Raw genomic sequence first — 23,163 nt, 5'->3', positions numbered from 1 at the left:
CGCTCCTCTCTCTCTCAACACAAACACGCGGTGCAAGCCGAGAGCCGTCGTGCATACAAAAAAGGAATAGAAATTCGACGACGATCAAGGGGTTGGTCGGTTCGTTCGCTCCGTTGATAATGAAGGTGCAGCTTGCGTCGTGGATTCATTAAGCCGACCCTCATGCTCTTCCGCCTCGCACGCACCTTCCTCCCGTATTTAAACAGCCCCCATGCGTTTATTTTTTTTTTATGTTATTCGTGCGATTTTCATCAGCTCGTGAGAGTTGAACACGTTCCGAGGGGGAAAATTATTGTATAATTTTTATATCGGCGGCAAACATGTCTCAGTCCATTACGGATAATCCGTATAAGAGGAGAGTCATTTGAATTTTATATGAAGATGAAGTTGGGAATTTTCGAAGAGACATTGCGCCGCGACATGCATGAAAGCAGCAATTCATCATGCGTATCTCGAAACGAGCTAGCAATTGAAGTTCTGCAAATGCGCTCTTAAACCCGCCGCGGAGAGTGCTTCGGGTTTACGACATGTTTCTCGAGATTTACGAACCTGAACCTGTAAGTCTGATGAACTCTCTAAATGAGCTCGTGTATAAGCATAATACGTCTTTCAACTTAATTTTACGTCAGGATAGATCATAACCTAAATAATCACAAAAAGAATTTTTCTGAAGTTAAAAATCTAATCATTTTTAAGGAAATCATTTACTTTTTATGTGCAAAAGCTTCTCAAATAATGTTATGAATTTTTTTTAATTGAATGCAACACTTCATTCATCATCTCACCGAAAGTTAAAGGTTTCCTTTGATTCATGCGCGTTTGTAACATAATTTTGTGTGTGCTTAAAACGTCAAAACATAGCAAGCGACATGATTGATTTGTCTGGATGAAGTTCACTGAAAAAGTGCAATCTGTGCAAAATCAATCAAATTAACCTTGAATTTTCATTAATATCTAAAAAAAATCCAATGTACTTCAAATTTTTTGTCATAATTATAGAGTGTGCAAGTTTTGTCAAAGATTGTTAACAAAAATTAAGACACCTGCGCGTGAATAAATTATCACTTGTCTTTGCACGCAGCACAAATTTTAATAACTCATTATCTTGTGATTATATCGTTATCAAATCTGGCCGGAAACACTTTTTTTATAAGTTTGGTCTTAAATGTCTACATTGTAAAAAGTAGTGCACTTTACAATCGATTCTTGACAGATATAGAATTTTCTTATTTGCAACAGTTGCAATTTTCTATGGCTATGATACCAAAGATTTTGAATTTACTTCGTCGTTTTTATTGTTTATATCTCAATTAAAATACTCGATAGAAAATTCTCAAAACATATTGTAACTCACAATATAAAAAAATAAATATAATAATTGAAGAGGGCGCTCAATTTAATGGGCTGTCCTGCACTTGATAAGCCTTTACAATTTTCTATTCTGGGAGGATTTTGCAGTCTTATATCTTTGGCAAATAAAAAATGTTTAGATCAAATTGAATAAAACAAATGAAAATATATTGAAATTTTCTCTAAATTTAAAAAAAATCTTACATTTTATTTGCTTTCTGATTTCTCAATTTATTATGATTTTATACTTATTTTCTTTTGCCTATGAAATCTAAAAGAGCTTGGCAAAAAACAGGTATTTCGCATATTATAAAATACCTAAATTGCATTGCAGTAAAAAGTTACAATTTTATTTCATTTCCCATAAAATGAATATTTGATACATGTTTTCTCTTAAAATAAGTGATTATGATTATTTTGTGATAAAAATCCTCAGCCCAATATTTCAATTGCATAGAAATCTTTGAGAGCTATACTTGATTCATTTCCTCTCCAACTTGGCTCAGAACAGAAGAATCGAACTTTGCTATTATTGCGGACTCGTTTCCTTTTTCTGCAAAGCCGCAGTTCCTTTTCTCGAAGTGCATCCGCGGCTGTGGCGTTAACGTTAAAAGGTCTCGGCGCGGCGAGCTAAGTAGCGCCGGCGAGTTGCAATCGCAACTTAATGTAAAGTACTCGCAGCACGGCAGTACTTATCCGTATACATATATATACGCGTTTGTCAGCGCGGCGAAGGAACGAGGTATACCTTTAAAGAAAAAGAAGTGTACAGCTATACTCGGCAGCAGCACAACCACACAGCTTTCCCTCGCTTGTTTAGAGGTCACGTGTTCATATCCACACACGCTGGTATAGAAGCTAACACATTGGTGAGAGGAATACAAAAATGTTTGAGCCGCTGCCGGTGCTATAACCTCAACAACGACCTAAAAATTTTATCCGCAAGCACCGCACTCGCATGTGCATAAAAAAGTTCAAGTCGGAGAAAAGAACTCGCGCGCAACCAATGTAAAATATTAGCCGCGCATTGGTATGAAGGCCTGCGATGCAAAAAAAAGCGCTGCAAAGGCCGCGCACGTCGCTGAATTGAATTAATTGCCAAGAGTCGGCGCTTTTTTGTGGGCCGTTTAGCCGCAATTTGAAGGTTCTGCATTCGCCGCAGGTCCGTATTAGGCACGCTGATTTTTATACTAATGCAAAAATATGGTTAGATTGTTCCTGCTCAGTTTTAAAGAAATGCCAAAGGTTTTTTTCTTATTCGTTTAATTAAGAATTAAATTATGTATTTTTATCAATAACTCTTTAATGGCAGCAGCAGTTTAATAAAAATCTTGGCGTCATCTCGTAAAGAACGACACTTTTAATGCCAATTTATATAATAATTGCCTTGAGGTAGGTCAAAATTTATATTAAAACGTCTTCGTGTGTTGTCAACGCCACTTGCAGACGTGAATGAAGTCGCTCGCCTTATTTTTATTGGAAAAAGTTGTGCTGTTCCGCAGAGTATACTTATCATTGCGCTGCTCTTGTCGAACTTTTTATTGCATTTTATGCTTATTATAAATGGCTTCATGCCAGCGCGAGAGCGAGGGAGCATCAGAAGTGTATTTTATATCTTCGTGCTCAACTTCATTCTCACGCCCTAACACAACGACCGGCCGGGAAAATAGTTCTCTCTTCTTTTTTATTGTATCTCTCTCTCTCCGTACATTGCAAATTAGGCCCTGCATTATTCATCGCATGCAATTTTTCTCTTCGGAGCAACGGTGCTTTTGATAGGAAATTTACTGCCTATTAATAAATTTCTGCCATGATCTAAGTAGGAGAAGTGCTGAAGTCTCGCACGAAGAGGCCTTTTAAATTAACAACCAATTAGCGGGATTAATTGGACGTAAAAAATTCATGCAAGAATTTCCTCAACAACATTGTGTAATTCATCTTATAGTGTAGCTCCAGCTTCATAGAAATGTTTTAATATTGATTTTTCACAAGTCTCTCAAGATTATATTAATTTTATTGGAAAAGGGTTAAAAAAAAGCTTTTTTTATTATTATTTACTGCCAAATTCTTGTATAATTTGAATGTTTAACGTTTGTGCTTTTGTATATTCTGGCTAAATAATAAATTCGCAACCTTAGTTATTGGTGAACGTTTGGCCACGTTTGGCGAGCCAATAATTTGCTGACAATGGAATTTTATAGAAAAATTCCTATCTCTATTGTTCATCAAATTATCAAATTTGATAAATTTTTTTTATCGTTTATTTCTCTGAAAAGAAAATCTTGAATATATATTATTTATTTTAAGGTCAGAAAAAGCGCAGAAGAAAAATTTATAGTTTAAAATTTTCTTCATAATATTTAATTTGCAATCAAATTGCTTTTATTTCCGCAGTGAATTATTTCCATTGTGAAAGACTGATAAATTGTATCCAATGACAAATTATTGGTGTAGCAAAGAGAAAGCCTGAAATTAAGCAAGTTTTTTTTTAGCAAGAGAACCGGATATCCAATAATCTCCATAGCATTACCGAGACACATGTAAGCGAAACCCGATAATTTGTCATTTATCCGGCGGCTGCGAACGCACCCAGTCTTCTAGCTGTGCGAATTATAATTATAAGCTACCGAAATTCACGTGCTGCCGTTATTAACTTCTCGACGCAATTAGCAGCGATTACAGAGGAAAAGCGTGTCAGGCGCACTGAACAAGAAGCAAAAAAATGAAAATCACAGACTGCAGCTTTCGGCGCATCATTCATAAGCGGCAGTTGTAAACGTGTGTTCATGAAAAAGCATAGCTCAAGCTGGCTGTTGTGTCGAATATCGCCCCTGGGGAAGCGAAAAGGCCTCTTTCTTTCTCGCTGGCTGCTCGCGCCAGCCGCGGCTCCAACCTTCTTTTCCCGAGATGCATTCCTCTCCATTTATCACGGGAGCTGCGCTCTCTCGAAAGAAACAAGGATTCCTCCAAAATTAAAAGCACGAGGTATCTGTGCTGCAGCCCTTTTCGTTTCGGATTCGAAAAATTCTCCGAAGGATTCTTTTAATTTGTTCTCTTCGCTCCGATATAGACGTGGAGGATTAGATGAGTATCGAGTGAAGAGGGGCTTTTGCTCCTCGAGTATAGAGAGGATCAATCGCTGCTGGTTGTGCAATTTATTGAAGTTCTTCTTACCAGACAAGTTAAGCTGCGCAGGGGATTTAAAATTGAGAGAGAAAAATTAAAGGAGAGAAACATGACTTGAGCGAGATTGATTGGACTGGCTTGCGGATTTATATAAATTTTATTTTTTTTTACGTAAAAAAATGTACAGTTTATGATTTATTAATTAAATTATTATTGTTGTCCAATTGTAATTCATTTATTGAAAAAAAATTTGTTGTGGACGAAACAATTCAGCTAGAATTTGCCGTTTTTTTCAAAGAATACCTTTAATTATTAGAATTATTATTATGATTCTTATTAATTTATTAGATTTTTTTATGGAAATATTTTATAGAAATACGATTTATTTTGTATTTTAAATATTTATCAACCGTAGCCCTTTCAAGAGCTATGCGAGAAAAAAAAACAACCTTTTTTTTATAAAAATCAAAATCCGTTGCAAAATCAAACATAACTTGTTTGCTGCTCAGTGTTAAAACTCTTCAATATATGTTAGGCATCGTGAATATAAATCTCCCATCTTTGTTGAAAATCAAAACTGGTTCAAGCTCAATTAACTGACAATGGAGCAACTCCTCTCTCCATCTGCAGCATCTTTCTTCGCGCTTAATACTTTTGTCGTAAGCAGGGACGTCCCGTTGGAAAAAGTTTCGCCGTCCGGTTTGCCGACCGTGGGCCACTTTTCCATTCATAATAATCTCACGAATGCAGGAGCACTCAAAACTCGTCGACTCTCTCTCATCCCGCCGCAGCACCCCTTGAGCGAGACACCCCAAAAAAGAAGCGGCCGGGAATATTGAATTAGTGACGTTCCCTCGCATACAACAATGGCCAGCAATATCTGGTTCGGGTCGATGCATGCACGGTTCGAAACTTCAAACTGCGGGCCGTCCCGTCCACGAAAAAGTTGTCTTATGGGAAAGGAAGAAAGAAAGACATTTGAATTGTGCTCTCAAACAATGCAATTATATCCGGCGAGGGACGAAAAATCATTTTCGGAATTCTGGTCCTCGGTGCATCTTTTGCGTGGGAAAGCAGAGGTGGAAATTCGGACTCCCTCGCGAGATGCATTTTTTTTCATTCCATTTGGAAAATCCTCTCAGGGGTGCAACGTGGGGATTTGGTTCGGAATCCGCTGATGCCGAACGAGAGGATTTGGCCGTGGGTTGAGAGCGCAGCAGAGAGAGTTAGTTGGCTCGCGTGTTTGCTTAGGACTGATGAAACAACCGTGCGCGTTCACTTTTTGTTTGTTGTGTGCGCCGCACGTCGGCCTAATGTTGAGATAATGAACGCTCGCAGGTGTAAGTGCGTGGGAGCATTCCTTGTTAATGCCATTCGTCTCTGGGTGTTAGTCGCTTGTCTTGTCAAACCATTAAATTGTTTCTTAATGAGTTACAAATTAATGAGAGACGAACATTGAGGTGCGGTTAATTAATATCGCAGAAGCGCAACGGCTGCTTTGTCGACGAACGATATTAAAATTTAGCTTTACAAAAAAGATAAACTTTCCAGACTAAATGAATTATTTGATAACAAATTTTTTTGCAAAAACTGTAGTAGTCGATAAATTTAATTAAATATATAATAATCAATAATTTTTTAATGAAAATAAATAAAAAATTATTGAAACTTTTGTTCCATTTTTTGTATATTGTCTTAAATTGTTTAATATTTTTTTTTTACATTTTCAATATTTAATTATATTATAATAATGTTGGCAACAATGGAAGCTGATAAGTTACTGAGTCATTATCGAATTTCAATATTAAATCATGAAATTAATAAACATGTATTCAATCTGATACTCAAATATGTAATTGAATTGAAAGTTTTCAAAAAACAGATGAAGAGACTAGAGAGTCTTCCGATCAATATATCATTCAACAAATAATTAAAATATTTAAAAAAAAAAACATCAATAAATCCTCAAATGCCGTTTTCTAATGAAAACTTTTATATCGCCTTTTTCTGTGGCCGCAGCACAATTCATTGGTTCCAAAATACTAATTTCGCTCGGCTGACACGCGATTCCGCATCATCCCGCCGAGAGTAGCGAGACACGCGTTCATGAGCAGTCATTCCAATCACGTGTAATGACACTTCTTTTTGTCCGGCACGAAAACCTTGAAAAGCTTTCCAGCCAAGTGAGTCCGAAAGGGGCGTGAAGGGCGAAAATCCACACCCGGCGGTATATAATGATGCACTCATCGGCGCAAAAATCGTGTGTGGCTGAGTCATCTCTGCTTTCAAACCCAAATTTATTTTCCCTCTTTTACATTGGCAAAATCACTGCAGCGAATTAGGGTCTTTTTAATCTTGTAATTAAGTTGTGACTAAATTCTTGCCTTTAATTGTATGGTTGGTGCCGTTTTGTCCTTCAGTTTATCAATTTTTTTTTTCAAACAGATTCTTTTTGAAAACTGAATTTATACAAAATGATTTAACAAATTTACTTTTTGGGGAAAAAATGGAAGCCCCGGTTTGTAATCTCGAGAGGCAAAAGAGCAAAGACCTCGCGTCTCTTCACCAAGCGCGCGTTATTGGCGCAACTTCGATACATTCGATATTGTTATTGATGTCAGCGAAGTGATTTTTCTCTTTGTGCGGCCAGAAGAGAGCATGCAGCGTGAAAAATAAAGATAAGAGGAAGTGTCTTTGGCATTCAGATATTACGCCGCCGCCTCTGCTGCACGCTCGCTGCTGTGGGGAGAGCTTTGCCGGCAAAATCGATCGCCCCGCGACGAGGAGACCACGTTTTCAGCTTTTGTATATGAAATCGCTCTGGGAATTTTCCGAGCAGAAACCCGCGCCCAATAAATTGCACTAAATAATATACAGGCATAAAAAAATTTAAAAAATTCATTCATAATAATATATATAAAGTAAATTAGAAAACTTTTTTATTAACAGTTTATACAAGATTATATTTTTATTTTAAAATAATATATATAATTTTTATAATTTTCAATAGTTCTTTTATAAGTTTAATATTATATTTCTGAATTAAATATGTAACAAATTATTTTGTCCATTCAAAAGCTTTTAATCTATCAATAAATGATAACATTGTCACAGCACACTATGTTATGCTATACGATTATGATCAAATTATAACAGCCATTAAGTGCACTATGGTTATTCTTATTATTATTTATTCATCTCAAAATATCAAAGAAGTTGGAAATTGGAAAAAAAGTTAATATATAAAGGGTTTACAAGTATAACAGGGGTTTAAAACGCCCGATATCAAAAGAGAAAAAATTTCAGGGAATATAAGATTTCTTTATTTGGCACATTGGCAGCTTATTTTCTATATAATTCTCAATAAATTAAAATGGCTTCTTTGAAACTATTCTCAATTAAAAAATTTATAAATAATCCCTTATTTACCGCGCATCATCGATAACTTATTTGAAAGCAATCAATTTACAAATTGAATCTAATTTAATTATTTCATATAAAAAACAAGCGAGAAACATTGTCACGTGCCTTAGCCAATGTTCAAAAGTGCGCACTCGTTATTTATTCTTGGCTTCGGACGTACGCAGCGCACTAATTATTCAGCCTCCGCACTGAAAGCAAAACTCTGCTCTGGTCGCGCGTCAGAACGCGCGCGGGGGTGTCTTTTTAAATTGCGCCCACCACGCAAGGCAACCCTTTCACGTGCAATTAGCAGCCCCCGCAGTTGTGCTCATTTTCAGCTCGCGTGCGATTGAATTTCAACGCGGAGAAGATGCTCCAGCTGCTGATGCAGCCAGCGATGCGCACCCTATTCTGAAAAATGCAGCAAAAGTTTGCTCTCCCCTCTCGCTGAATCCCTTTTTGGGGAAGGTCAGTCCGCTCTCGAGTAATTAGGTGCGAGAGAATGAGACACGCGTCGCCCGCAGATGACACTCGAAGAGAAAAGAACTCTGGCCCGCGTGCTAGACAGAAATGAAACTTATCACTTCTGATTACAGAGGCAGACGCGACCAGCAACACGTGAGTTGCTGCATTGACTAATGAGAAGGTGATCTTAATTATATATTTTATTTAGCAAAAAATTAACTCAAGATTTTAACTTAATATTTTCTTAAGTAATAAAACTTATAAATTTTATATTTTTATTTCATTTATTTTTAAAATTGTTTTGTTATTTTTTAATTTTTTTATAGATTTAAGCAAATTATAATTAACAAATGTTTTTTTTTTTAATTTAAAATAATCTTAACCATTTTTTTCTACTTTTTACCAAAGAATTTACAAATTATATAAGGATGCTTACACCTATCTTCATGTATGTAGAATTTACAAACGATAAACTCATGAATTATTAACGATGTTTATGGTGCCTTTTCTGTAATGATTTTTATTTGTAACATCTTGATGGCCCTTGATTAATGAATAACAAGCAGCAGAGTGTGCTGGACGACATAATAAATAATGATGAAAATATTAGTCGCCGAAAAAAAAATGAAGTTTTGCATTAAATTTTACGCAACTAGAATTGTATAATACATCTCCTTGCACAATTTGTTTCTGCTCTTCTCATTTCCCCGGAGCCGAATGCTAATGCGAATGTGATTTTAATTAACTCAAATTAATTCAAGCTTGCCTTTTGTATTGATGCGCAAAAAGAGCTTTCATGCGTCGTTCTCCGATGTATGAATAAGCAATTGCACTCATTAGGAACGACGACCCTCAATCTGTTCCCGTTCGTATACAATTATTAATCCTGCCATTTTATATCCGATCCATATATATGCAACATCTCTCGCAAACGTGCATGTTTCATATAAACACATTTCGAGTTTCAATTACAGAGAGCAACCCCGCTATTGCCTCCCGCTGACAGTCAGCAAACCCAATTAAAAAGTCATGCTGGTGTCATATTGAACGACGCTCGGCTGTTGAGAGGGATGCGGATGGGAAATAAATTCAGCAGAGCGCGCGCGGAGAGGCTTTTTGAAATGCAGGCCGCGGCTAACTCGCTCCCTCTTCGCGATTGAATTCGACGAGCTTTTACTTTTGATCAACCCTCTGCGAAGTGCTTCAATTCGTTCTCTCCACAATACACCCAGTTAAAGCGCTTGCAGGCTTTTTACCAAATTAGTTTCCATGTTAAAAAAGTTAAGAAGAAAATGATCAATTATATGAATTTCTGTTAAAAGAAATAGTAATTCAAAAACAAAAAGATTTATAATAAAAACAATGGATTCTTTTTAATAATTTTTGAACTGAACATTTAGGTTTATTGATATATATTCCTAAAGAATTGTTCTGAGAAAATTTTAAGGGAGTTTCGAAAATAGTTTTTGCCCACAGGCATTGACAGCGAAATCTAATTTCCTGTCTCGCGAAACATTTTATTGATGAGAGGAAATGAATGAGAGCAAGACCATGAAAGCCGCAGCATTTTCCATGCTAATTTAATTTTCCTTCTCATATACATAAGAATATGAGAAATATTTACTGGATAAAAAATATTGGGACATGTGTTTTTTTTATATAAAAAAATTACCATATTTCTCTGATACAACAAGTTTTTATTCATATAAAGTGATTCGTGCTCGGCTCTTTTGGATTTGGCGTGAGTTGCGCGCGGATATGCTTTACGGGATAATAATATAATATTGGAGGCAGCTATAGGGTCTAATTAGCTGGGGAGTGCGTGCGCTATAATCATGGCAAAACACAAGGCAGATCGGCAGGTGCTCGCAACAAAACACAAGCCAAAGAGCGGCGCAGCGCCGACTCAGCACTCGCGTATACAAAACAACAGAGCTGCGCGATAATGTAATATTTCTCGCGGCCGATCCGATCCTCGCGTCGAGTGTGGCAGCCGCAGCGCGTGCTTTTGCAGCCTGAGAGGGAATTTAGCATAATCGGCTTGAAATTGAGCTCCGAAGGGAACAAAAAGTACCAAATCCGTAAAAAAAAATGTGAAATGGTTTCAGCTCATTATAGAAAAAAACCTCAAATATTTAGCCCAAGAGCAAGCAAGAGCAAGATTGTAAGTAATTTTTATTAATATAATATTTTTTTGTTAATTATTCTGGAAAATAAATAACTAAATATTCACCTAATCAAATTAAAATAGACTAGGCGTAAATATTACAAAAAGTCTGGAATTTCTTTTTCAATTAATTAAAGATTAAATGTTTTTTTTTTTTAAATTAATATTGTTAAATATAAAAATAAATTCATTCCTAAAATTATAAAAAAAAGTTGTAGAAAGAACTTTTGAATAAAGCCCTCTTGTTTTAATTCTTAGAATTTGTGGAATTTTTAAAATGTAAATGATTTTTAAAATAATTAAAAACAAATTTTATCAGATAAAAAAAAATTAATTCTTTAACTAATAAAAAATGTTGTAAAATGTAAAAACAATTGTTAAAAATGCCCTTGCGTTTTTATTTTTGGAATTCATGGGATTATTTTATAAAATCTAAAAGACTTTCAATAAATGTTAATAATTTTTATATAATTATTTTTTAAAGATAAAAAAATTAATGAATAAAAAAGTTTTAAAAAATATCGTAAAATCAATTTGTAAATAACATCTCTCATATTAATCCGTGGAATTCTTTTTACAAAATCTAAAAAATTTAAAAAAATAATTGTTTTAAAGGATAAAAAAACAAATTAATTAAAAGAACTATGTAAAAATAATATAAATATGATTTTTAAATAAGCCCTCTCGTTTTAAAATAGCTATATTTTTTATGATATGACAATGCGTGTTGGCAGCAAGATAAACAAACGCCTTTTTCATCTTTGCGGTTTCGCTCTTTGGAGCCGCACACCGCGCGCGGCGTGTAATTTTCCGCAGGTGCGAATGAAGCACCACCGACTCTCGGACGCCCAAAGTCCGTCCCCAGGCGTCTTTTGATTGGCTGACCTTGCATCCACGGTCATCAATCACCGATCTGACCATCGGACCACGCGCTCCGCGCATCTTAACGTTTCTTTATCTCTCTCCTCTCGTTATTGTTTATTGGTTTGGACGCGCCGCATCTGCCGCTCGCTCGCGAGCTCTCTTGTGTATAAAATATTGAATTGCTCGGGAAACATGAGGATGAGACGGCGCACGTTTTTTTTTTCAAGGGACCTTATAAATAACATCAGAAAACGCGCAGCCGCCCCGAAATAATTCCAGCACGCACCAAGGAAATTATATGCGTTGATAATGGTACACCTTTTAGAGGGGCCAGCGCGGGAGAAAAGTTTACTTTGGTGGAGACCTCCTGCGGCCCGGCGGCCTTTGATGAGTTAACTCGATCCAATCAAACAAATGTTGCTCTCTCGGATCGAAATCGTTCGAAAAGCGCGGCCGAGAGTGAGATCGTCTCTTCTCTCATTCAATAAGAAAACCAGCCGCCGCGGCTTTTTTAGATAATGCCCTCCGGGCGTTCGTTTTTTATACCAAAAGAGAGACAGAGATGCAGCTATAGTGGAAAATAATTAACTCCTATTTCGTCGCGCTGGAATTTTTTATCGCCATCGGAATCAATGAAATTCTTTTCAGGCAAGTGTCCCGGCGGTGGAATTCCTGTAAAATTGGTAATAAATATATTGAATTACCTTCTCTGCGGTTAGAAGCAAACACCTTTCTGGTCTTTTTTTTTTTATCTGAAATTCAAAACTGATATGAATTATTCATTATTATTAAGAGTCAACAAAACCAAAGAGTTTTTTAATTAATTTTAGTTCATTATGAATGATTGGTATTTCTCAATGAATTTATATTTATGAAATAATTATTTTTGGCTCATTTTTTGTTATTATTGTTTATTTGTCTAGCACATTGTTTACATTAATTTTTTGAAAAACAATTAATTTAAATTATTAATGTTGGACGAAACGGAATCACATGCAACCATACAAGAATGTTAAAGAGGAGTTTTAAAATAATTGTACAGCAATTTTATTAAACTCAGATTTATAAAACCTTTCTGTTTTTGCAGCTTTTTATATTATATTTTTTTATACTCTGTGTGTGCCAAATTCATGGATTTTTTTTCAACCTTTACATTGGCGATGGTTTGCTCATGTTGTGAATAATTCAAAGGGCGAGAGTATGTGCTTTTTTGCAGGAACGATATTATTTTGCTGCGCAGTTAAAACACGCCAGAAGTGCTTTATCTCGGTTTGTGAAACAGTGCCCGGATTCACTGCGCAAAACAGTGGCTGTTTTTATTGCAATCTCCAATAATACTTCTTTTGTTATCAAAACGATTTCACGTAAATCAAAATCTGTAAATTAACCAAAAAGGAAAATGATTTTAAATTTCACTTTTCATTTTTATAATCCTTTGCAGTTTATAATTATCTCAACACTAAGCGTTTATTATCTTCTTGGTGATAAAGATTAATAACTGATAGAAAAATCATAATATTTAATCAAAAAAGTCATCCTAACAAAAGTCACAGCAAAAATTCTATTCCTCTCTCTCATATCTCTCTTTACATATGATGAAGATTTGCATAAGGAAAATGGAAATATATGGAAGGGAATATCCACACCAGTTTTATATAGAGTCGGGAATTCCATGCACATATACGTCCTTTTATATTGATTCCGACAGAGCGAGTAAGACAGAGTAAGAGAGGCAAATTGAATTCCACGAGAGCTGCGCGCGTATCCCATGAGTGCGAGTCCTATTAAATCAGCCTCGAGTCAGTTCGGAGAGAGGGTTCTTGAAGAGGAAAACTTCAAACTTATACTTTCGAGTTCATAAGAAGTAAAACTTTATTAAAAAAAGCGCATATCGGAAAATGTGTGAAATTGCAAATAAATCTGATATGCGGAGAATTGCGTGAAAAGTTGGATGTGTGCGCTGAGAGTTGAGGCAGACGCAGAGGAGACGTGCCGTTCTCACCCTCGGCGCGGGATGCACATCCATCATTTCGGCAGAAATAAAGAGAGAGCACCCCTGGCTGCCTCTTTCTCTCGCGAACATGCACGGCAGGGAAGACCCATAAAAGCCAGACCTGCCCCAAAGCCGAAAACAGATCGATGCTGCGCCGGCGTCGTCGCACCCCACGTGAAGCGCCACGTGGTGCGTGAAATACGCCGGCCACCCCCGCGGCAGCCACCCCCGCACAACTCGTCTGCGCTGGCGGCGGAACATGCGCCCTATCTCGCGTTGGCCCAAATTCAATTATCGGCCAAACCAAACGAAAAATAATCATTCTTCGTTCGGCACCCCTCTTTTGTTTCTCACGGCAAAGGGTGGCTTGTAAGGGGTGATTTTTTGGTAACGTTTAAGAGTTTGTATGCGTTTTTCGGCGGCACTCGCGCGTGAAATGCAATTTTTGCGTGCTGATCATTAATCATGCGAGTGTGTTTCGTATCGACCCCGATTGCGCCCTGGGTGAACATTACTCGCGGTACAACTAACCATATTTAGTTCTATGATGTGGTAAAGGCACTGCAGCGTGCTTGAAAGGGTTGAAAGTTATCTTGCATGAATTTCACGCTTCATTAATCCAATGTAAAAATGTTTTTGAGGGCGATTTATGCTCACTTACGTTGATTCCTATGAAAAAATGAACAAAAAAATATTAAAATTTTAACTTAACATTAATTTCAATGTTTAATTAATTTATTATTTATTGATTTCCTTATTCAAATATTTTAAATTATTAATTTCAATTATATTTTGCCAAAGAATCATTTTTTTCCATGTAGAAAACCTAACATTTAATATTTTACTTACATTTTTTAAAATGAATTTCAATATTTAACTATTTCATCTCTTTTATTTATTTCTTTACTTTAATATTTATTTGAATATGACAAAAATTAAGTTATTTCACGCTTCACGTTTTTCTTAATTTATTTATTTCAGTTTTTTCACTTTCAATTTTCATTCGTAATTTTGCACTTGATAAATACATTCAACGCACGCGTAATTTGCCATTTGGACGAAACCACCCTGCTGCCTTTTGCAGCCACAAGAGACGTTTAACAAATTGCGCTCTCTCATTACACTCGCTCTCTCTCTCTTCCCGCGCATGAAATTGCTTTATGACGACGCGGAGCTCTAAAAGCCGCGTGCACATAAAATACAGCGCACGACTCTGCTTCAAGCTCGAAACGAAAATGTATATTTACCACGTTTGTATAGGCGCAGACACTCTCCTTCTAGCGCGATGGCATACTTCTGCGTCAAGAAAATTAATTCCCCGCCTCATGCCGAGCGGCGAATTATGAATATTTCCGCCTCGCGCGCCGAGTGAAATTGCTCATCAGCAACTCTCTGCGCTGCAGTGCACGACGGACGAACGCGGCGTGCTGTTTGTAAAGAGAGAGAGAGAGAAGACGAACAGGGTCAATAATAAATTTCCCGAGCGCTGAATCAATATTAAGCTAGATGTTTGCCACGAAAACTTTTCTCAATTCTATAGATGATATAAATGAATAATTTTAAGAAAGAATTATTGCGCCATACTAGGGAGTAATAAATTGGATAAAAAGAGTTTAGAGGAGACAAAAAATGGGTTGAAAATTTCTGATAATTATCTCCATTCCATAAATTTATAAACCAATATAGTTTGGTTTCTATTAAAAGCACGATAATTTAATGTTCTCTAACCTCATTTTGATTATTCATATATATTTACAAATTTTTTTCTTTAAATAATTAATTTTTGGATTAAATTAACAAATTCATTCATGTGAAATTTTAAAATAACAATATTTTTCAACTTTTGTATATTAAAAATGTATATAATTATAATTCTTTCAATTTATCAATCGATTTTTAAAACAAATTTAAAACATTTTTTTCTTTTTTCTTTTATAATTGCTAAAATTTTTATTTATAAATATCTTCTTGAATTTTAAATTTAATAAATCTGAAATAAATTTTTCTAATCTGTCAATTTTTCTTTTGGTGCAACTAAGATTTGCCTTTCTAGAATCTCATCATGTCATCTTATCTCATATCTTTCCTCTGCTCATGTAACATATTCCTCTTTATTCACTCAATTTCCACCTCACTCTGATTCTGATACAAGTCATCTTTCTCTTTCCTCTCTCTCTTGGTGCAATTCGCGGCATATTCGGTATCACAAAGCAAAACTACGAGTGAAAGCCCCACAAAACTCTTGCACTTCTCCTTCTTCTCGTCAATTGTGTTTTCCCATTCTCGTCCCTCTTTGATGTTTCGGTTTCCGCGACCGCAACTCAATCAATTCGCGGCCGCAAAAAACCACCGCACGCATATATACGGAATAGACAAAAAATTGGCCCAATCATCAAAAACTTCTCCCTCGAGGGACGAATTTGTACAAACTATTCGGCCGGTGATCGATCTCTGTGCAAAAAAGACCGAACCGCGGGACACACCCCTGGCTGGTCACGTGGTGCGCACCCCCGCGCAGCATCCCCTCGGGCCGGGAGCCGCCCGCCCTTTTTATTATCTGGTCCCTTCTCTCTACATATGCAGTGCACAGAGGAGAGGATTACGCCGAGCGCAGCGCGTGCTGTTTGTTTAATAAAAGCTACTCGGTATTATTGCGCCGGCGACAAGTTGCTCTTTGTGTTCGGAATTGCTCCACTGCGCTAAATTTACATACCGACCTTAACTAATGCGCCGCCGCCGCCGTGTGTGCACAGCAGCGACTCGAATAGCCGCGCGTCCGATCGGGCGGGCGCAGGGGATGCAGCGGCAAAATGCTTGTGCAATTTGTTATTGTTGCAGGAATATCATTATGTGTTGCTGATGAGCTTGCTATTGTGCACGAGATGAAAAGAGGAAAAATGTAACTTGGAAACGAACAATATTTTCCAACATTTATTAAATAATATTTTAATAGTAATTATTAATTATTAAAAACTGTAAACAGTAAATTTAATGCAAAATTGTTGATGAAAATTGATCGCTATTATGAGCTTATTTTGATTATTTCTCTATAATGAAACAATTGACATGAAAAGAGTATTGTAGGAAAGTTAATTGAGATAATATGCGATTTTGTAAATCATTACAATTAGATATTTTCTTGAGCTTTTTACAGCCATTTTCTTAAAGTTAAAATATTTTTAAATATTTATTATTTTATAAGCGTCTCATTATTATTATTGTAATTTATTTTTTTGTTAATTTTAATCTTTATTAGCATTTGTTTGTCCAAGGAGACATCATATTGTAAAAGAAATTTAAGTTTTTGAGAGAACGGAATCTTTTAAACTAATTGATTCTAAATTAATTTGTAACAAAAATTGGTACACAAACATTCAAAATCATACCATAATCACGTTCGTATCAATGAAGTTAAAAAACAAAGTACATAGGTTAATTTACATAAAAAATTAAAATCATTATCTTGTGGAGAGAGGCTCGGAAAATTCCTAATTGAAATTAGTTCGTGTCAATCTGAAACAAAAATCTGTAAATCATAAAAAATTTATTCTATTTCAATTTGTTACTTTTTAAAGAGTTTCATATTGATTAGTGGCCAAGATTCGTATATCAATTTCTCACTAATTGTCCTTGTTGTGAATAATTGTTAATCTTCATCTCTTATTAGCTCTAGCGCAAATTTATATCCATGCTTGAATAGAGACTCGGTTTGCGTGTTTTATATATTTTACAATAAATAAAGCATGCGATCACATCTAACTTTACATACAAGATTGCTTACTCGCGCCGAAGGATATTCATCCGGCTCGTAATTAATGGTTCTTAATCCAGTTGATGCACTCAGTGCTCTGCTCACTCTCTGCTTTTAATCGGGCAAAAAACGTACTCACTAGTTGAGAGTGCATTCAATAATTCAAAGGCCGGCCGTGACCTAGCCTTTTCTATAACTCCAGCAGCAATATCAAGTATCCTCTCCGCCTCTCGCGTTATCTGATCCAATTAATGATCTAATAACCTCACGACGCAGCCGTACATAATATAAATTTAGAAATAAAAGAATTAACCGTTTCAAGGCACAATTTTACGACTCCTTCGATTTCGGCCGGTTCAACCGTGGCTCTTTTTTTCTCAACTCGGCTGCCGTTTTTTTTCTCTCTCTCTTCACATGCACGTTCGATAACAAGGACATGGAAAGAAAAAGAGCCTCTCTGGCTGTGAATGGAGTTTTCGCTCACCTCTGCCTGCGCTCTTGCCATCTGCCCTCGCGGCACGAACCAGGTGGGCCGCCAATACTTCCCCACCCCCTCCCTATGGCCCCGCTGCTGCTGCTGCTGCGATATTATTTTCTCTCTCAGCAGCGCCCGTTTTGTGTGTATGTTATTTTCATGCACCGTGTGCGCCACATAAATTGTATCTGCAGCCACCGCAGCCAACCCCCTTTTGCTCTGTGTAATCGCATCTCAGCTGCCGAGCTACTTAATAATCTGTACAAATTACTTTTTTGTGCCCGCGGAGGGAATAGCGCGCGGTATATAACAAAAATATGCTGAATATGATAAAATATCTGATTTTTTTTTGTCCCGGAAGCAGTTTTTTAATGGATTTTGCTCGTGTGATTTCAGATGCATCAGCACCAGCAGTGTCAGCGGCTCAAGCTGCAGGACCTCAATTCGCACCTCGTGTGCGACATATGCAAGGGCTACCTCGTCGAAGCCACCACGATTGTCGAATGTCTGCATTCCTGTGAGTATAAAAATAAGTCTTTCTAAAAACAAAATTAAGGCATTAAGGGGCTGAATAGGGTTAGTTTGGAAAAATCTGTTAACGCATTTAAAGTTAAATATAAAAATAAATTTATTTTGAATAAATGTAATTGTTTCAAATAAATAATTTATATTTATAAAAAATAACCAATTGAAGCGATTTACAGATATTTGAGAAAATGGGAAGGGGTTTTGTTGTAACAAATAAAAAAAAATATATATAAAAAGCATCGATGTTTGCATATATGCAAAATCTAGGCTAAAACTGATAAAATGATCATTGCTGGCTTATTTTTCTATTGTTTCAATTCTTAAATTAACAAAAACACCCATTTTTGCCCAGATTTTGAAGAAAAAAATAGCGTAATTAAAAAGAAAATTATTAAAAATCTCCACCAAAATTTTGCAATTATGCAGTCCTCTTGGACTTGGGCTATTTATTTCATTTGATTGCAATTTTCAAATGTATGAGTTGTTTTTTAATTTATATACGTTTTACATTAATTTTTTTATGAAGATCGTCACGTGATATGCAATTTTCTCTTCAATTAACCGTCCAACATTAAAATAAATATATAATTTTGATTTTTTTTTTTACATTTTTCCAATTGGAGTTTTTTTTTTAATGACGCCCTTGTCTTTCTCTTATTATACTTTTTCTGTTCTTTTTTTTTTTTTTTTTTTAATTTTCCAATGGCAAATAATTTATACCCCTCCTTTTCTCTCGGCCGTATATGTGCTTTTTGCCTCAACTCTCCGTATTTGCCAAAAAGCTTTCCTTTCTCTGTTCAGAAGCCACGAGCAGCAAATTTTAAAAGCACACGCGTCGAAGCCCCTATGCTGACCGGCCGGCTCTCTGCGTTTCCTCTCCAGCAGGGTCCATCAAAGCTGCACTTCCGCAGGCAAACGCACTTCCTGCAACCCTCCTCTCTCTCCCCGCCCACCCGGCCAACAAAAATAAATCCCTGGACGAATTTAAATGCGGTGTGTGCATGGGTGTGTTGTTCGCGGCTCCGCAGGGATCGCGTCCGCGAAATGTGTAATATGCTGATGAAAGGCAACAACCGCGGCGAACTGACCAGAGACAATGAAACTGCCGATTAAACTCGCGCTATAGTTTACAAGCAAAAGCCATTTAAAGTCGTTAAAAGCCTATAGCACGGCGTTCTTTGTTGTTGGCTTATTCAGATTAATTATTCGCAACTTCCACTCATTTGACCAGACCATTTAACGAGATGTAAATGTCTTCCGTTTCGCCAAATAATGTCAAAATGTCTCCTGGGAGAACATTTGTTTTTTTAAGCTTCGTAAAAATGTCACAAATTTAATATGAAAATGCTTATGATTCAGAAAGCTCGTTTTGATTAATCAATCTTTGCCTTAATTATTTTATTTTCGCCCTGTATTTGTGCTAAATTAATAGAACTGTCATAAAAATCTCGTTCTCAGCTAGACTTTTCTTTCCGAGAAGCCTTTTTCTTTTATAGAATACAAATCGATATATAGAGAAAAATAAGCAATTATTCTGATTTCATCTTGGAAACGTTTGAAGAAAAATATTCTCATTTTTTTGCTGGAAATCACCCTTTTATGTCTTTAACTAGGCCAAATGCTTCCTTAAAATCAAATAAGATTTAACCTTGGTTTTTTAATTGACACAATTTAAAAAAAAATCCTTATAATTTTTCTATGCGGGACTCATGGAACTAAAACTTTCATTGAAATCAGCAGAAGTTTTATAAATCCAGATGTTTCTAAACGGGTTAAAAAATTAATTAATTTGTTTCGAAACATCTGTAATCCTCCTGTCAAGCGGAAAACATCAAAACACCTCGCATTCACATCAGGTTTTTAGGCACAATTAGAAAGGTGAAAAGTTGTCGAAAAGAAAGAGTAGCGCGCACGGCGTCGAGAGTGCCTCTGTGTCCGCTTATAGGTGTGCGTAAAATATTAATTTCACACAGCACAGGTCTAGCCAGACAGAGATTAAAAAGTGTCCCATCGAGCTGCCGCGCCACAAACTAATCCGCGCGCCGTGTAAATCGTGTTAAATGTGAAAGTCTGGCAAATAAACGGAGCAGGTTAAATATTTGGGCGTGTCTTCTGGGGCGTGGCATCTTTTGTTTGGTAATTTTCGACCCGCGGGCATAACGATGTGTGTTGTAAATAAATTTTGTGTTTTAATAAATGCTCGAATTGAGGAAACAACAACAGGTTTTGTTGGATTTGGTATAAACGCGGAAGAAGGAAAAATAAATTGAAATTTTATATATGCATACGCGTGTTATTTTTTTAAACGCTTCGAATTATTTTCGATCTTTATCAGTGACGCACGCAGCCAGGAGGAAAATGAGTTATTATCTAATTATGAGTTCTGCAGTGTTTTTAATTTATTAAAAGGAGGAGAGACAGGTGTTCTGATAACAAGGAAGGCTTCTGTTCTCAGAAGGAGCTCCTTTGCAGATGTTTCGAACGGCGAAAAGAAACGCTACATAAATCAGTTTTTAATAAACGTTGATTAGAAAAATATAGATGAACAGAAGCTATGAAATATTTGCATAAATAATTACATATTAAACGTTTTACAGAAGAATTTTAAATGCATTGCACCGATTAAATTGTGTATTATCTTAATTTATGCCAATTAATAATATCTCAATTTTTCTCTTATTTTGTATTTCTCATTAAAAAGCAACTATATGTTCAGGACATATAATCTCCCTCTCTGTATCTTACAAAGTCTTATCGCCCTCGTTCCCTTCTTTAACGCAAGAAATAATTCATTAATTTCTTTGGCTCGCTCTCTCTTCTCGTTCGCAAAGAGGGGCTCGCTCGCTCGCTCGCCCTTTCTCATTTCATACCAAAAGAAGTCGCTGCATCTCCCTTTGCCGTTTAATCCCCATGATAGCTCTCTCTTGATACATTTTACATGCAGCACTCTCAATGTCGTGTTGATATTGTTATTATTGCTCTCGGAATGAATAGTTGATTGCGTCTCTCACTCTCTGAATTGGCCTCACCCGCGGACAAAACGCTTCATTAATTAGAGAGAGAGAGGCCAACGTGTACGTCTTATACGGACTTATTTTATATACTTGTATAAAAGCGAGAGTTTTAAGGGTCTGTTCTTAGCCACACATGCATGATTGCCCGCAACAACTTCCGGTAATTTCCGTGCCCTTGTACGTGTGGTGTTTGCTCAGCAGTCTCAGTCAGCTCTTGACGGCCAGCGTGTTTTTTGTTCACTGCAGGGCGGGATGATCATTAAGGAAATTCTCTCTGCTGCTACGTACGCATAAAAGAATGCAATGAAAAAAAACTCTAACTTGAGTCATGGTGTGTTTTCAAATAAAATTACAACCTTATTTTTATTATTCATTTAAAAGATATTTAATTTTTAACTAAATATTGAAATTTATTTATTTATTTTTCTGTTTCGTCGTTAAATATTTTATATAATTATTGTTTATAAAGCTCTAAATGATGTAAAATCGTTTGATATTTTATTGAAAATATACTTGACTCATTCCAACAGAAAAAACGTACTGCAAAATCGTATAAATTTTATAAATATATGGATAATCCCAAACAATATAATCAAATATCATCTTATTCAAAGATATATTGTCATATGAGATAGAAGGTGTATATACTACATTTTAATATATAAAAAAAACTATTTGATGAAGCTTTTGAATGACTAGTTCATTTTTTAATTATAGATTTTGATAACTAATGATATTAAGAATAAAGCCAAAAGATCATGTAAATTAAATTATTACTTTTATAGCAACAAATTCAATGCTGCTGTGTATACTTTATAATAATGATTCCTTTTTAATTAATTTTCGTGTCAATCTGTGTTTTCAGTTTGCAGAAGTTGCCTGGTGCGCCACATCGATAGACACGCCGCCTGTCCCACCTGTGATGCGCCTCTTCCTAAAGCCAAACCGTTCCTCCACATCAGGTACGAAAATCTCTCGCTCGTTTTCTATTTTTTTTTTCTTTTTTGCTCTCGACACACGAGACGCCGCAGCCGTATAAACTTAATGCACGCTGACTGCCTCTTAATGATGATGACATTTAATAATATGACGAGGATAAAATAATGCACCTTGTGTGTGGCTGCTTTGGTATGTAATGTTTGTTTTGTAATGTGCAGGCAACAGAGCCGCGCGCACAACAAGAATATCAACACGTAAACTATAAAACGCTGCCATTTGTTTTCTCCAGAGCTTGTCTCCGCGCGCGTCGTTGAGTAATTGTAAAACAATTTATTTCCGAGAGAGGTGCGACGCCTTTGTTGTTTATTTACTTATTCCCCTGTGAGGAAAGCAACTCTCTCTACGTGTGGGACTCGAAACCTTATTTTTCCAATCCGATTATCCACACAGCCGTGAATAGAGAAGACGTTGTTGTTCTCTTGGGTCAAAATTTACAACCCCTGGAGGTGGAAATAATTTTTTCCCTCCGCGCGCGCCTTCCTGTCGCCAATTCATATTTTTGCCATTGTGCGCTGGTGAAACGTTTTACAACCCTTGGCAACCTTTTCTGCTTGTTTTCCTCCTGAACTAAAAGCTCCCCTGTTTCTTTCTTGACACATATACTTGGAATTTGGGACACAAACCAGCGTTCCATAAATTTCCAGCAGGAAAATAGATCTTAAAGACCGCAAAATTTAGACGTTTTTATTGCTCTCGAAGCCCAAATCGGGGTGGGGAAAATGCACGTGAAGACCAATGACGACCAGTCCTTTCAAAGAAAGTTTGAGACGTTTGAGCATTTGAGTCATTTGAGAATGAGACTTTGAGAGGGAAAGACTAAAATTTTCTCACGTGCCTTTCTTTCACCTTGGAAATTTTGGAGATTAAACATTTTTGTAAGTACCTTTGCCTTGTATTCTTACCATAAATTTAAACAATAAATCATATAAAAAATTAATTAATTAATTAAAACATTTTTTAATTAACATCACGAGGAAATTCAACTTTTGAAACTTTACATTTTTTTGTTTGAATCTTTTACCAATATGG

General features: G+C 36.2%; 1 protein-coding gene across 1 annotated transcript in view; it reads left to right on the top strand.

Annotated features, from left to right (window-relative positions):
- LOC132198555 (polycomb group protein Psc-like) overlaps nt 1-23,163 on the top strand; it is a 104,109-nt gene that overhangs the window by 66,708 nt on the left and 14,238 nt on the right. The window contains exons 3-4 of the mRNA XM_059622630.1: nt 17,990-18,110; nt 22,001-22,097. Coding sequence (XP_059478613.1) covers nt 17,990-18,110; nt 22,001-22,097 — 218 coding nt within the window. The remainder of the gene's footprint in view (nt 1-17,989; nt 18,111-22,000; nt 22,098-23,163) is intronic.

This window comes from Neocloeon triangulifer, unplaced genomic scaffold (assembly GCF_031216515.1).
Source record: "Neocloeon triangulifer isolate White Clay Creek 2 clone unplaced genomic scaffold, ASM3121651v1 ptg000013l, whole genome shotgun sequence".
Classification (NCBI taxonomy): domain Eukaryota; kingdom Metazoa; phylum Arthropoda; class Insecta; order Ephemeroptera; family Baetidae; genus Neocloeon; species Neocloeon triangulifer.
Note: the sequence above shows the minus strand (reverse complement) of the source record. Positions and strands in the feature narration are given on the sequence as shown.